General features: G+C 46.1%; 1 protein-coding gene across 1 annotated transcript in view; it reads left to right on the forward strand.

The window, feature by feature from the left end:
• Positions 1-15,000, forward strand: part of apbb2b (amyloid beta (A4) precursor protein-binding, family B, member 2b) — a 90,424-nt gene that overhangs the window by 27,907 nt on the left and 47,517 nt on the right. Inside the window, exons 3-5 of the mRNA XM_083635929.1 lie at positions 3,909-4,045; positions 6,258-6,323; positions 7,718-8,824. Coding sequence (XP_083492055.1) covers positions 7,735-8,824 — 1,090 coding nt within the window. The 5' untranslated portion in view covers positions 3,909-4,045; positions 6,258-6,323; positions 7,718-7,734. The remainder of the gene's footprint in view (positions 1-3,908; positions 4,046-6,257; positions 6,324-7,717; positions 8,825-15,000) is intronic.

Raw genomic sequence — 15,000 nt, forward strand, 5'->3', positions numbered from 1 at the left:
TGATGTCCTCCTGATCCAGGTTCACCTCCCTGTTAGAGAAGAAAATGATCCAGCTGGTTTGAGGTCAGGAAATGACCCAGCTGGTCTGGAGATGTTAGCGTGGTCAGATGACCCAGCTGGTCTGGCGTGGTCAGACCAGCTGCTGTCATTTCAGAAGAATCTAAGCAAAAAAACAGTTCGGTGAAGTTATCCAGTAGTTATATAAACCAATATCAAAATGGGAAAGTTATGTAAGCAGAATGAATTGGAATGAGTCACTCATTTCACGTTATTTATTCATTTATATTTAGAATGAAGTGTACATTTTGGCAAGCGCTGGAGACAAACTTTATGTAATTGGTTTTCCCTCGGTTCCCCTTGCACCTCATTTTCTAAATGCCTCAATCTTTTGATTAAATGTTGGCTGTTCAGTGATGAAAGCATGGAAGCATATTGTGCTGGTTTGTTACTGATCATCCTTCACTGGCATCCAATACTACGTTCTTGCAACCTTCAACGCGAGTTTGCATTCATCTTCGTGACTCATAAGAATGACGGAGGTTAGCAGGGTAGGGCAGGAGGCCAATGTGTGGCTTCTCAAGAAAGGAATATAATGTAGAAATGGATTCATGTATCTAGTAAGAGAGTGGTGTCAGCAGAGGTACAAAATGCAGATCCAGGAAGGGGGCTTGCGCTACGTTTGATTATGCATAAAATAAAGCTGATAATATACAATTTGATTATTTAAAGGTCTAACCTTTTCAAAGTACATCATACAGTATACTAGAGATGCACCGATACACTTTTTTTCAGTTCCGATCCGATTCAGATATCTGAATTTGGATATCTGTCGATACCGATACTACCACATTTGGTAAAGTGGGAACCCCCAAAAATATGTATGAGACTAAAATATTTCCAAAACTAAGAAATAAATGTTGTTGAGTTAGCTAACCGCTAACGTTCCTACCTCACTTCTAATACTACTTACTAGCACTGTTTCATGTTATGCTACAGTGGGTTTATGGTCCAGTGCAGGCTATGAATGGAGTCTGGATCGGAATGTGGATGAGTGACGACAGTCCGATATCCGATATGTGAATTACGTCATATCGGCACCCTATACCGATATATCCCGATACCGATATCCCATCCCTATCATATACGCTCCAAGAAATCCTAAACTTTTGGTGAAAATCCAACATGTGGAACTTAAAGCTGGAGTGTATAACTTTAGTAGTGCAGAACCTTTTCCTTCCCCTTCTGGAGCTTCTGGCAGTACAGGAACGCGCGCTGCATTCATGTTCTCAGCTCTCCACCGTTTCCTTTGCTCTTTGTTCCACATTACCTTAAAAGCTTCATGAACACACACAGGAAGAACAACTTCCCAAGTGGGGAAATGGGACATTCCGAGCAGCGTGCGAATGCAGCATTTTTCTAGGCTACGCTAATAGCCTACTCCATCAGGGCTGTAAAAGAGTGGTTTTGAACGTCACACAGCCCCCGTGAAATGACTTGATACATTTGGTCTAGGGATGGGCATTTCTAGCAAAAACACTATTCGAAATTCGCTGGCCAAATTCGAATTTAATTCGAAATTCGAAAATAAAAATAAAAATGTAAAAAAAATTAAAAATGTAATTTTTTTTTTTTTTTTTTTTTTTTTAGTGAAATGTTGCATTGTCTCCCCTGATTCTAAGTCTACGGCTTTATTAATTAATATAAAAAGCTTCTGCTGTGGATTTTTAGCTCAAACAAGCATTGCACCACTGAAGTAAAGAAGATGTTACATGACATTTTCGAAAATAAAAAACAGTTTTGACAATCATGAGTGGTTCATTAAATATTTAGTAGGCTCAGGTCTGAGTGCCAAAGGGGTGCCAAAGTCACCCCCTCTCCCTCTTCATGGGATTTCATCCGCCATTCATTTTTCCATAAACCTTGCTTAAAATGCTTATAAAAATTGTTTTACTTGCTCAAACCAAGCGATTTGACTATACTTAGAATCAGAGGAGACAATGCAACATTTCACTCAATTTTTTTTTTTTTTTTTTCGAATTTCGAATTTCAATAATAAAAGTCGACCTTGATAATAACAACGATTATTCGAAAATTCGAAATTCGATGCCCATCCCTAATTTGGTCCAGTGACATTTGGAAGGTCTAGAAGAGCCGCACGACAATTATTTATCCCCATTCAAGTTAGCAGAAGGCTAACCGTAAATTAGCAAGGCTAGGCCGGGTGGAAGTCTCTGGTACGCAGTCAGGGAATGTCCCCTGGACGACAGCAGATGGAAAGCTCCGAGCTACTGTAGAACACAGGGGTCCCTGTCTTACGCCCGGTGCAAGGCGCGTTCTCATTGCTAGTTTCTAGCACTTAAGATCTCACTTGTTTTCTTTTAATGACCACTGGGTCACCACATCAACGGTCACGTTTCAGCGACTCAGTGGTCATTACAAGAAACAAAAGAGATTTAGACTATGGGAATGACAATGCCTTGCGTCTTGCACCGGGCGTAAGATAGGGCCCAGGGAGTTATCCCGGTGGCAATATTCTTAATCAGCATTGTGTGGGAACTCATTTGGCAATCGCTTAAATGTAACACACATTCATCTATCCACCTTATTTCTGAATGCCCCGCTGTGAAATAATTATGGGTTACAAGGTCCGCTTTAACGTGACCTGATTGTTGCAGCTTGCCATTTCCTAAAACGGTATTCGACTTGATTTGAAAACTCTGCAGGCAAGATGGCCGCCTATACTCCCTTGTACCCTGGCTGAATTCCTAGCCCATAAACTAACATCATCTTGGCCAATAAGTATGTAACATACCAAATAAAACAAACGGTAATGTCTTTATTTGATTTGACGGGAGGATTCAATGTCCTAGTGCCAACATTTGAGCAGGTCAGGGTGGGTCCTCAGATAGAAGGCTGGTCCCTCTACTCACCAATCACCATGCTACCATACCAGTTCAGCTGCCTATGCAGATATGAGTGTGATGGAGAACCTACCGAATGTCCTTCAGTTGTTACAGTTGTATTCCCCAAAGTCATTCAGCTGCTTGCCCCACCTCCTCGCCGACGCTGTATCTTCAGAGGGATTTTATAGTGTTGTCTAAATAATCACCTTGCTCTGCAATACACGCCCTGAATATGTATTGTATGTCCGCATGTCCGCACAATATTGTGTGCGTGTGCGTGTGTGTGTGTGTGTGTGTGCGTGTGAGAGAGAGAGGGAGAGAGAGTGAGAGAGAGGGAGTGAGTGATTGCAGGGAGTAGGGGAGTTTACAAGTCTCCGATGGCATTAAGTTTATGATGGTTCCAGTCGGTGAAGGGCGGGCAATACTGCACCAGAGAAAGAAATATGAGTTTTACACTAAATGAGCCTTATGTCCCCTCTCCCCCCACACACACACACACACACACACACACACACACACGCACGCACACACACACACACACACACACACACACACACACACACACACACACACACACACACACACACACACCTTCTTGTGTATTAATATTTGATCAGAGGTTGTGAATAATTGATGTGTCTTTATTTGTCCCTCTGGTGTCCTGCAGTACCTTCTCTCCCTCCGTCTCTCTCTCTCTCTCTCTCTCTCCCCCTCCCTCCCTATGTTCTTCTAAAGATTCAGGTTCAGAGAAAGCCTCATTGGCATAAATGTAATGTTGAGTGTTGTCAAAGCATATTACAGTACAGCAGTACAGGAGAAAATATGGTACAAAGATGACTATTATATAGCCTACAATAACGAATAGGCAAATGTAGTAAGGAACTTTTTTGGTTCATATACTGTAGATTCATATGCAATCAATGCATTCCCCCCCCCCCCCCCCCTCCCCCCATCTGTCTTTCAATCCATCGTTAACCTTGTTGTTTATGGTTGTGTCTCCTCCAGGAAGCTGGTGCCCTAATACAGCCTTGTTGTGAATGGATGAAGAGAGAGAGAGGCACTCACTATCAATATGGACACTCTCCATCTTGGAGTTTCCCACAGTCCCTAACTCTCCCTTACCAGTGCCAAAGTACATTCAGGTAAGCAAGATTCTTAGTAGCCTACATTGCCGAATCTTGTTTGCGGGATCAGGAATAGCACGATCCTCCCACGTGCTACGTCCTGCGTAGGAAGCATGGTGCTAGTCTACGGCTCGCCCCAGATCGGCAGAGGGGGTGGAGCAGCGACTGGGGCAGCAGGGGGAAATTGGTTAAGTACAATTGGGGAGAAAATGGGGGGCGGGGGAAGGGATCAGAAAATAAAAGACTATATGATATTTTTTCACCATGTCAGACTAGGCCATTTTACTGCCATAACTTTGTGACGTGTCTTGGCTGGGAGACTGGCAGCACTACAAGCCTGATACCGACCAGGAATGCCAACTATCACGCAGAAAGTCGGGAGCGACCTGCACGCCGCAAGTCCATTTTCTCACGCAGTGAAAAACAAAATCATCGTTGATAACCACAGAGTGAAAATAGGACTGACGGAGCACGGTCAGGCAAGACAGACAGCACAATGCAACAGCACAGGAGCACCGTGTAGCAGCAGAAAGCGAGAAATATAGGCTACAATATCATTTTGGAGCCTCTATTACTCGCTTTCCTGGCGCTTCACAGCAGCCTACAGTGTCTCTCTCTCTCTCTCTCTCTCTCTGCTCTCCTGGCTTGCAGCAGCAGGAACCAGGAGTGAGTGAGTTGCTATGGTTTACGAGGTGTGGACGCTCTGTGTCTGCCCCCGAAGCCTCATCGTGCATTCCTTTATAACTGGGAACTGGTAATCTTGACGGTTCAAAGGTCATGAGCTGGAACGGTGACGTCACCAGAGCTGGTATTTCCCATTCCAAACTCGTAGGAGCCTCAGCAGCCCCGACCTCAAAAATCCAAGAGGGCTGTTCCACGCAACAACAGTAGTTATAATCCTAGTAAATGTTGTTTATTAGCACTTCTGTCTTGTTTGTGTCTCACTAAATCAGCTGTACACACAGCACTGCCTAACTTCTATCTGTGTGGACACGAGGCTGCAGTGTTTGTATGCGCAAAATGCCGCAAAATGCAACTGTTATTGCTAATGGCTAGCCTGGCTAGCGACTGGATCTGACCAGTGAACAACAGTGATCTTCCCAGCTCAAGTTTTCCGCAAATGGAACGCGAACAAAACGGATGTGACGTCATTTAGCCTCCACATCCCAGTTATTTTGAGATTAAAGGAACGCACGATCACTGCAAGCTGAAGTCAAAAGGAACTCGTCGTAATAGTTGTCAAATTACGCGAGAAAAGACCGAAAAGACTAGCATGCTAGACTTTTCGTCGGCGCGTCGCGAGACGTCCCAGGCGGCAAGATGCCGGTCAAGAGGTAAAGACGGCCGTTCGTCGTTTCCCCGACGTTCGTATTCGGGCTCGACGCTGGGAAGGTGTCGGCCGTGACCAAACGGTCTTCATACGGGGCTGAGTTTGTGTAGTCTGAGTCTCGGCATAACTCTTTCCTTGAACCCTGCGAGTCAGTTTGAGAGTGAAAGAACTTCTCTCTTGCTGCGCTGTCACAGCACTTCCATCATGGTGTCTCGCCTCCACAATTCAATGTATCTCCGGGTTGAAAGAGCATGTTGGAGCAGCACGTAATGTGGTTCAAAAGTTCAGAAATATCTGGTGCATCATTCTTGAGGGGTCACAAATTGACACTCGTGTGACTTTGTTGTGAAGTTGCCAGGGGTAGAGGGGGTATTGTTAAAAAATACTCTGTGATGGCATTATTGGTTGGAATTCTGATGTACGCCTACTGGTACACCAGGAAGTATAACCACTAAAAATGCACTGTTTTCCAGAGAGGAAAGGGTCATGGGATTTTAATGTAAAAAGATATTCAACAAAATAGTAATATTTCATAACACGGTGACTTCAGATTGTGCTGTACAGCCGTTTTGATTCGTATGGATTAAGCATGAGTTATGTTTGATTCAATGTGCTTCCTTTGCAGTGCCTCATGCACGCACACGCACACACACACACACACACACAGCGTGCGCGCACACACACACACACACACACACACACACACACACAGCAGGTCTGGAGTCCCTTCACTGCTTCAGAGCGTTCTGTCGTCTCCATAGCAACCAACTGTAGTTGGGTTCCACATGGGCGGCTGTGGTCTCCGGGGGCGACCCTGAAGTTGTCAGGATTCTCCACATTCTTCTCCTGAATTCTTCTTCTGATCCTTCTCTTCCCTTTTTCTTCTTCTGTGGTGTTCAGATCTGCAGCTGAGTCCACTGAACCCTGAACCGTGACCCCTGAAGTCCATCCCTGACCTCCTGTCAGGTACCCAACACGCACACACACGCACAAACACACACACACACACACACACACACACACACACACACACACACACACACACACACACACACACACGCATGCATGCGTACACTCTCTCTCCCTCTCTCTCTCTCTCTCTCTCTCTCTATGGGAGGGGTAGGCAGCCATGTGCCCTGGAGGCCCAGGAGTCGGCATGTATCCATGCCAACCACAACAGCCCTCAGGTGATGTCAGTGATGAGCTGCTGTGCTGCCTGTGGCTGCAGCTTGTGTTGTTGTTCAGTGTTTTGGTTGGAGTGAAAGCCTGCAGAGCGCCATGGTACACACGCCTGACGCCCATGCCTGCTCCACTGGCTTCCACACTGCGGTTTGTAGTGGGATGAGTTCAGTAGGCTGCACATTTGTCAATGTGAAAGTTAACTGTCTCTAAAGAATTTAACCCTCTGAACCCCAAGCGCTTTCTGGATGTTGTTTTGTTGTTGTTGCTCCTATCACATTACTTGGCCTACTTTTAGTTATTTTACTCCAGGGGTGCACATACGTCCCCCCCCCCTTGCGAGCTACTTTTAAAAATGACTAGTTCAACGTGATCTACCCCCCCCTCCTAGGGATGTCACAATATATCGTCCCACAATATATCGCGATATCAAAACGTGATAATATGTATCGTTGAGATGAAATCTCATATCGTGAGAAAAAGAAGCTGAACATGGTGGCACTGATCTGCATCAGATTGCATGCCCGCTCTCCTTTTCATTGCTTTGCTTGAACAGACGAGGGACGTTACAGACACGGAGGATGAAAATGGTGAAATTACTCAAATTAGCGTGGAGGATGCCCCCTCAACTTACAAATCGATCGCAAAAAAATATTGTTAAAATATCGTATCGTATCGTTATCGTGAACCCTGTATCGTATCGTATCGTATCGTGAACTGAGTGTATCGTGACACCCCTACCCCCTCCCCAAAAATAAATAAATAAAAAAAATAAAAGGAGGAGGGTGAAAATCCATTAAATGTACTAAGGTACATTTGACAGGTACATTACTGCACAGACCCTCCACAGGACAATACATTTCAATAGATCTCGGGATGTTTTATGGTTGTTGGGGTTCCTAACATATTATTATTATGCACGTCATCAATTGCGCCAAAGATCGTCTGTTGGTAAGAACCGAAGGCTTATACTTGTTCCACTGCAACATCGTGGCTGGAGCACTGTTAAAGGATAAGAGCCTCGCTGCTGCAGTAACGTTATTTGCACATGAGAATCATTCAAATGTCATCTTATTTATACTCTACGTTACGACAATAAGCCTCATGTGGAAAAACCTGATTGATACTTGGATTACATATGGTCACTTCCCGCTCCCCCATTCTCTCTCTCTCCCTTACAGCTGACCTGTCTTGTGCCATGATGATGTCAGTGGATGTGACCAATCGGAACGGCCCCGCTGCCACGCCCCCAACGTCGCTCAGCCTCCGCTCCTCCCACAACCAGCTCCTCAGCAGCGATGTCATCAAACAGGGCGCCGCCACGCCCCCCAAGTGTCGTAAGAAGTATGCGCTCACCAGCATCCAGACGGCCATGGGCCTGGGCCTCGGAGAAGGAGCGCCCGCCTCCTCGTCGCCCACCTCGCCGCAGACGTCGACCCCCAACAACCCCAAACTAGCCAAGAACGGGGTCAACCAGCTCCGCAAAGCCTCCGGTCAGGACCACAACAAAAACACCACCGGCCCCGACCCGGCCGACGCTGAGCCTAACTCCGACGACCTCAACGTCAACACGAGCGGCGAGCGCGACACTCACGCTCTGACCAACAACGACCGAGACGATGACATCGTCAAGCTGGACGGCGAGCCGCAGCCCGACCACGACACGGACGAGGAGCAGAAAACAACGGACTGTAACATCAAACTGAACGGCAACACGACGGCTTTGGACTTCGACCTGAACATCGAGACGGAGGACGGCGACGACATCAGCATCCTGTCTGAGAAGGAAATGATGTCAAAGATGAAGATTGAGGAAGAGGGCGATGAGGTGGTGGTTGGGGAGGAGGAGGAGGGAGAGGAAGAGGAGGAGGAGAGGCCTTTACTGGTGATTAAAAGCGAGAGTCCTGTGGAGAACCGCAAAGTCCCTCCGGGCCAGGGGGTCATCTCGGACCTGCACCCCAGCCTCAAGCTCCTAAGACTGGGCAAAGACTCTCCGGTGCCACCCCCGCCCTCCTCCCCGCCCCGGCAGGCCAGCCCGGAGGACACGCCCCCGCCCTCCTCCCGGCCCCGGCAGGCCAGCCCGGAGGACACGCCCCTGCTCTCCGTGGCCTCCTGCTCCTCCTCCTCTTCCTCCTCCTCTTCCTCCTCCTCCCCGGAGACCAAGAAGGACCGGAGGACGGGCGCCAAGACAGACTGTGCTCTGAACCGCATCCAGAATCTCAACCCCAGCGACGAAGAGTCTAGCTGGACCACCCTGTCCCAGGAGAGCAACTCCCCGGAGGAGACAGGTACACACACACATACAGTACACACACACACACATACACACGCACGCACGCATGCACGCACACACACACACACACACACACACACACACACACACACACACACACACACACACTAAACATGCTGTCAAGTTTAGTAAAGGAAATGTTAGGTCACTGTCATTCACTGACATTGGGGTGTGTGTGACAGCCAGGGTTGTAGTACTAGTACTGGAGTCAGAGTCCTGGACACGTCTTCAGAACTTGTGACTGGACTTGGACTTGCACTGTGAAGACTCGGACTCGGACTCGAGCATTCATGCTTTCGGACTCGGACTTAAAACTATCTTTAGTTCATTTTTGTTTTTTTCTCAGGTTTTTTGTGATGTGCCCTAATCATTTGACATAAGATATTGATACCGTATATTATTCAGTTCCGTGCAAGGACAGGCACGTCTGTTCCACCTCCAGGTTCATGTCTGTTCCACCTACTTGGACTCGACTTGAACTCTTCTTTGGTGACTCGAGACTCAACTCGGACTCAAGATGTAGTGACTTGACTACAACACTGGAGACAGCTGCTTAGCGCTGGTGTGTTTTCCTTTCCTCTCTGCTATTTAGTGGTTTCTCTGTCCTCTCTCATGTTCTCTCATGACCGTGTGTGTGTGTGTGTGTGTGTGTGTGTGTGTGTGTGCGTGTGTGCGTGTGTGCGTGTGCGCGTGTGCGTGTGTGCACGCGCGTGTGCGTGTGTGTGTGTGTCCTAAACTGGAACAGAATAACAAACAGTAAAGCCTCCAGTAAATCCAGAAACCCTCTGAGACGGGAAGTGCCCTTGTAACCCCAGGGGTGGATGGGAAGCTAGGTCAGCTGCTTCCCGTTTCAAGCTGTGTCCTGTGTGTGTGTGTGTGTGTGTGTGTGTGTGTGTGTGTGTGTGTGTGTGTGTGTGTGGTCAGTAGCCTGTGGACTTGTCATCATGACAAATTTTTGAAATCTCCCTCTTTTTGGTTTCTCCTCCAGTGCCAAGCCCCTTTGTTTTATTGTCTCTCTCCTTGTCCTCTCTGTCCTTCTGTAACATCTTGTCCTCTCTGTCCTTCTGTAACATCTTGTCCTCTCTGTCCTTCTGTAACATCTTGTCCTCTCTGTCATTCTGTAACATCTTGTCCTCTCTGTCCTTCTGTAACATCTTGTCCTCTCTGTCATTCTGTAACATCTTGTCTTCTCTGTCCTTCTGTAACATCTTGTCCTCTCTGTCATTCTGTAACATCTTGTCCTCTCTGTCCTTCTGTAACATCTTGTCCTCTCTGTCCTTCTGTAACATCTTGTCCTCTTTGTCCTTCTGTAACATCTTGTCCTCTCTGTCCTTCTGTAACATCTTGTCCTCTTTGTCCTTCTGTAACATCTTGTCCTCTCTGTCCTTCTGTAACATCTTGTCCTCTCTGTCCTTCTGTAACATCTTGCCCTCTGTCCTTCTGTAACATCTTGTCCTCTCTGTCCTTCTGTAACATCTTGTCCTCTCTGTCCTTCTGTAACATCTTGTCCTCTTTGTCCTTCTGTAACATCTTGTCCTCTTTGTCCTTCTGTAACATCTTGTCTTCTCTGTCCTTCTGTAACATCTTGTCCTCTCTGTCCTTCTGTAACATCTTGTCCTCTCTGTCCTTCTGTAACATCTTGTCTTCTCTGTCCTTCTGTAACATCTTGTCCTCTCTGTCCTTCTGGAAGCATTTATGTTGTCTCTCTTCTTGTCCGCTATAGTCTCTCCATCTCCATTTCTGGTTCAATATCTTATTCTCTTACTTTATTTTTAACTGGGCGGCATGGCCAGCTCTAGAAACCCGAATGTCGCTGAGTGAGTGAGTGAGTGAGTGAGTGAGTGAGTGAATCCGACCACACAGGACAGGACTGGGTGCTGGCTGGGTGTCTGTCTAACAAGCCACTGCAAGAGTCACAGAAACAAATGGGATTAAAATGTCTCAGACATTTTTTGCCTTTATTGGATAGGACAGTAGGCAGACAGGAAAGGTGGAGAGAGAGAGGGGATGGGGTTGGATTGAAACCCGGGTCAAAGGACTAACCTTTAGCGGTATGTGTATGTGCCCTACCAGGTGAGCCACCGGGACACCTCCTGGGTTTTTATTCTTTAATCTGCAGCAGTCTATCACCATTACTGACTTACATGTGTGGCTCTGGTATGCACGCGAATCATCGCAATGCTGTCGCATAAACGCGGGAACCAAAGTCCAGGAAGCAAAAACAGTTTGGTGTTTTCTGCAGAGACCGTTGTCGTCTAAACGTGGCCCTAGTCACGTTCCTCTCCTTCCCCTCTTTCTTTCTCCTGCTGCAGCGCATGGAGAACACACACTAAAAGTCGAGCTGAACCCAAGAATGACTTTTCTTTTCTTTTAGTTCAAATACCTGGGTATGCAGTGCACCTATTTAATGATGTATGCAAAGAAAATCACAACAATCTAATTTCTTTCGTTTTTCACACTTTTTCACATCAAAAGTTCATTTTTCAAGATTTCATTGATAACAGTAATGTACAGTTTGCTGACGTCACCTAGTACTATCAAATTTCTACCCCATTTCAACCAATCATATCACGACATGCAGCTGTCAATCAAATCTTCATTTCTGGATAATTTTCTCTTCCAAATGAAGTAGAAAATGGTGCCTAGTGCCTGTCATCTGGCAGAATTCCTATCCCATAAACTAACTACTAACTTGGCCAATTGTTAGAAACATCAACAAAAAACAAAAACTATAATCTCTAAGAATGCAAAGAAATGTAAAACGCGCATTCCAGGGATATCGTATTTACAGCATACGCGCGCATCCGAGAGCTTGGTTGTCAGGGGTTGCACTTCGGAGATTCCAGGCCGACGTGCTGCACTCTCCGCTCGGCAACGCGAAGGCAGCTGGCTGCCTGTGGCTCGCTGAGCGCCACTCCTCCCGTCAAAAGGCTCTTCCCGAGGGGAGCGCCACAACACACTGAATCCCACTCGATTTGGAGGCGGAACACGCCAGGATTGGCCAAAGCCCAATCCCGTCCCCAGAATTGTCAAATTAAATCATCGACATGATACTATGACCCGCCTCTCAACCTGTCATCTTAGACAAACTATGCTTTTCAGTCTGAAACGGACTCATTATGCACGTGACGAACGGGTTCAGTTCGACTTTAAACTGTAGCAGCTACAGTGTAGACAAACACACTGTAGCAGCTACAGTGTAGACAAACACACTGTAGTGGCTACAGTGTGTTTGGCTACAGTGGAGGCTACATGAGGCTACATGGCTACATGGAGGACGGTGACCCTGCAGTATTACAGTTAAGCCTTCATATGTACCTGTGGCTGTGTGCGTTATGAGAAAAGCTTCACTGTTGATCCTGCTCTGATCCCAGGTCTGTCGCTCCAACATGTCGATCCACTTTCCATGTTTTCATGTACGTCCTATGAACTCTATCTGTATTCACCTTATTCCTGGACCTACGTTTCCCATGATTCTCAGCGGTTGCCGGTTGTCAACTTCCTGTTTAAATTTTTTTCACTAGCAAGGAGGTGCACGCTGCTGTCAAAGAGTGGCAACGTTTGGCTTATTTGATCCGAAATGGCTAAAAATAGTAACGTTGTGTGGTTGCATAGCGGTGATATTTTACAAAAACGAGGTGAATGTCAATTCACTCATACTGTACGGGCTTATTTTAGCCGAAATGGCTAAAAATAGTATGTGGTTGCATAGCGGCCGCTTTTGTTTTGAAGGCTAAACGTCCAAACCGGAACTCTTATTAGTCTTATTTACTCTTATTTGGTCATTGAACGTAGCTTTAGCGGTCTCTCTCTTTCAAGATTCAAGATATTGTCACTCCGTTGTACAATTATGCACGTGTGAAATTATTGTGCTGGGGGGCTCCATTACAACACATCGGTAGGTACAAAGTCACAACAATTATTATGATTATTTTCAGTCTCTTTCGCTATGAACGGTCCTGGGCAGAAACAGGCAACCGGCAGCTGGAAACAGGGAGGGAGGGTGTCATGGAAGCGCCCACTGTCTCACCAGGAAACTCATGAATACGTATAGGTGGTGTCTATCAGGAATCCAAAATATGGGGGCTTTGAATATAAGAAAATATACTGTCGGTGTGAATATATCAGTTGTTATTATTGACACACTAATTAGATATAAAATGTGCATGAGATTGTGGAAGGATACAGATAGCCTACAGATACAGCCTTTTGCTTCTCTTTTTCAAGCATCTTTAAAGGGGGACTAACCCCCTAGATATGTATTAGAACAGTGATTTGAAAATACCTATGGAAAAAACCAAGAAATGACATATGCTCTTGTCTATACTGGACTCTTTGGCTGTGTTGAAGTCCAGATTTTTTTTCGGAAATCGACGCCATTACAGTTTGCCTATTGCCTCAAAAATAATTTATTTGAGAGGGGCCATATCTGTATAAATATCAACAATTAGCCAACGCTGGTGGCCTGTATGGAAAGAGCTTTGCTCAAAATGGTTGAAAGTTATATCAATTTGGTAATTCAGTGGCGAACTAGAAATTTAATTATTTTTCTGCATGTAACTCTATGGCAGTGTGTTGAACTACGTTACGAGAGCAAAGTGGCATGGGCTCGTTACAGCAGCACACCGCACAATACGACAAACCCCCCGTTCTGGGGTAACACAATGCGAGATTTCTCTACGTCATTCCCTCGTCCAAGTTGCCATATAGTCCCTTTTTCATTTTAGTTTGGGGGCTTTTCGTGATTGTTGTTAAAAGTTGTGCAAAAGTTTTTTCCTCTCAGCGCAGTGCAGGCTGCCTGCGCCTCCTCCCTCCTGCCAGACCCCGGCTGGCGAAACAGCCTGTTGCATGCATGGGGCGCTTGTAACCTCACGGAGCAACAAACAAACAGACAGAAATAGCTGGTGTGCGATTTAGAGAATACAGTCTGAGATTGGGTACAGGATTGAGGGAATCCCGCATCTGTTTGCGAAGGTGCGACTGGACAGGACGCTTTTCACAGACGGGCACAGTAGTCGGAGCGAGGCGAGTGTCTCAGGGCAGAGCTGCAGATCTCTCCTTCTCCTCCGCGCATTCAGTCTGTCCAAAATCATTACCGATATAATCTCAGTAGGAGGGATGCAGGGAAATGATAGTAGCCGATGTGTTTAGAGAAGCTTTGTCACGTTGTCACGTCGTAGTATAGCGTTATATTTTACATGTGCGCTAAACTGCGACCATATTTGTTTGCGGAAATATCAGACTGCTCTCTCTACTCTGAGAGCACAGAGAGCTCTGCTCTGCTGCGCGCGCCCGCGGAGCTTGGAGCTAGTGCATGAGGTTTACAGTAGGACTCTCTCCCGCCTGGCTGGGCTGGAGACAGCTGCTTCCAACTCGGACTGATAATATATACGGTACATCATCATTCGAGCTTATTCAGGTAAGATATTAATAAAGTAGTGACACATTCAGCGGGAAACTAACTATAATTAAGACATGTGCCAACTTTGACGACGTTTGGTTCAGTATTTTAAGAGCAAACTTCAATAGGAATAGGCTTGGAGTTCTGAGGAGCCGAAAGGGTACAGGGGGGGTAGGGGAGTAATTATCTTGAAATCCCATAGTCTTTGGTTCACCATGACGTCATGACGTGTCAAATATCCCATTCATTTGAGAAAAAAAAAAAGCAGTCTTTGACCCTAAGAGGGCGCTTATGCCAGGTATGCTGCTGAAAAATGATACAAATGGTAAAATGGCAACAGTTTGGTGTCAAATGTGGAAATTCTGACCAGAATTCTTCACACATCACCCCCAAAGTCATATATATTGGTTAAAAGCTGAAAAAAAGTGTTTTGGAGGTTAGTTCTCCTTTAAAGACCCCCTAAAGTCAAAAGCATGTTTTTCTTCGAGTTCCTTCAGCTGGATGTCTGAGCTTCTCTGTGCAGAATGATGTCTGTGCAGAGTTTCACACTAGAAGGCTGTATAACGTTCCTCTGAGCTCACTTGAAAAGGCCATTTTCAACCAGCAAAAAATGTGACCTCACGAATACTGGAGCCAATCCCTGTCCAGTATTCAGCAGCAATATAAAGCCCTTGCGTGTATGCTGTGATTGGCTAGTTATGTTCCAGATACCTGCGGTTGGTTGCGTTGGAATTTTTAATGAGGCAGAACTTGGAGGGGGAGTCTTTTAA

Source organism: Poromitra crassiceps (assembly GCF_964638095.1).
Source record: "Poromitra crassiceps genome assembly, chromosome: 4".
Lineage (NCBI taxonomy): Eukaryota > Metazoa > Chordata > Actinopteri > Beryciformes > Melamphaidae > Poromitra > Poromitra crassiceps.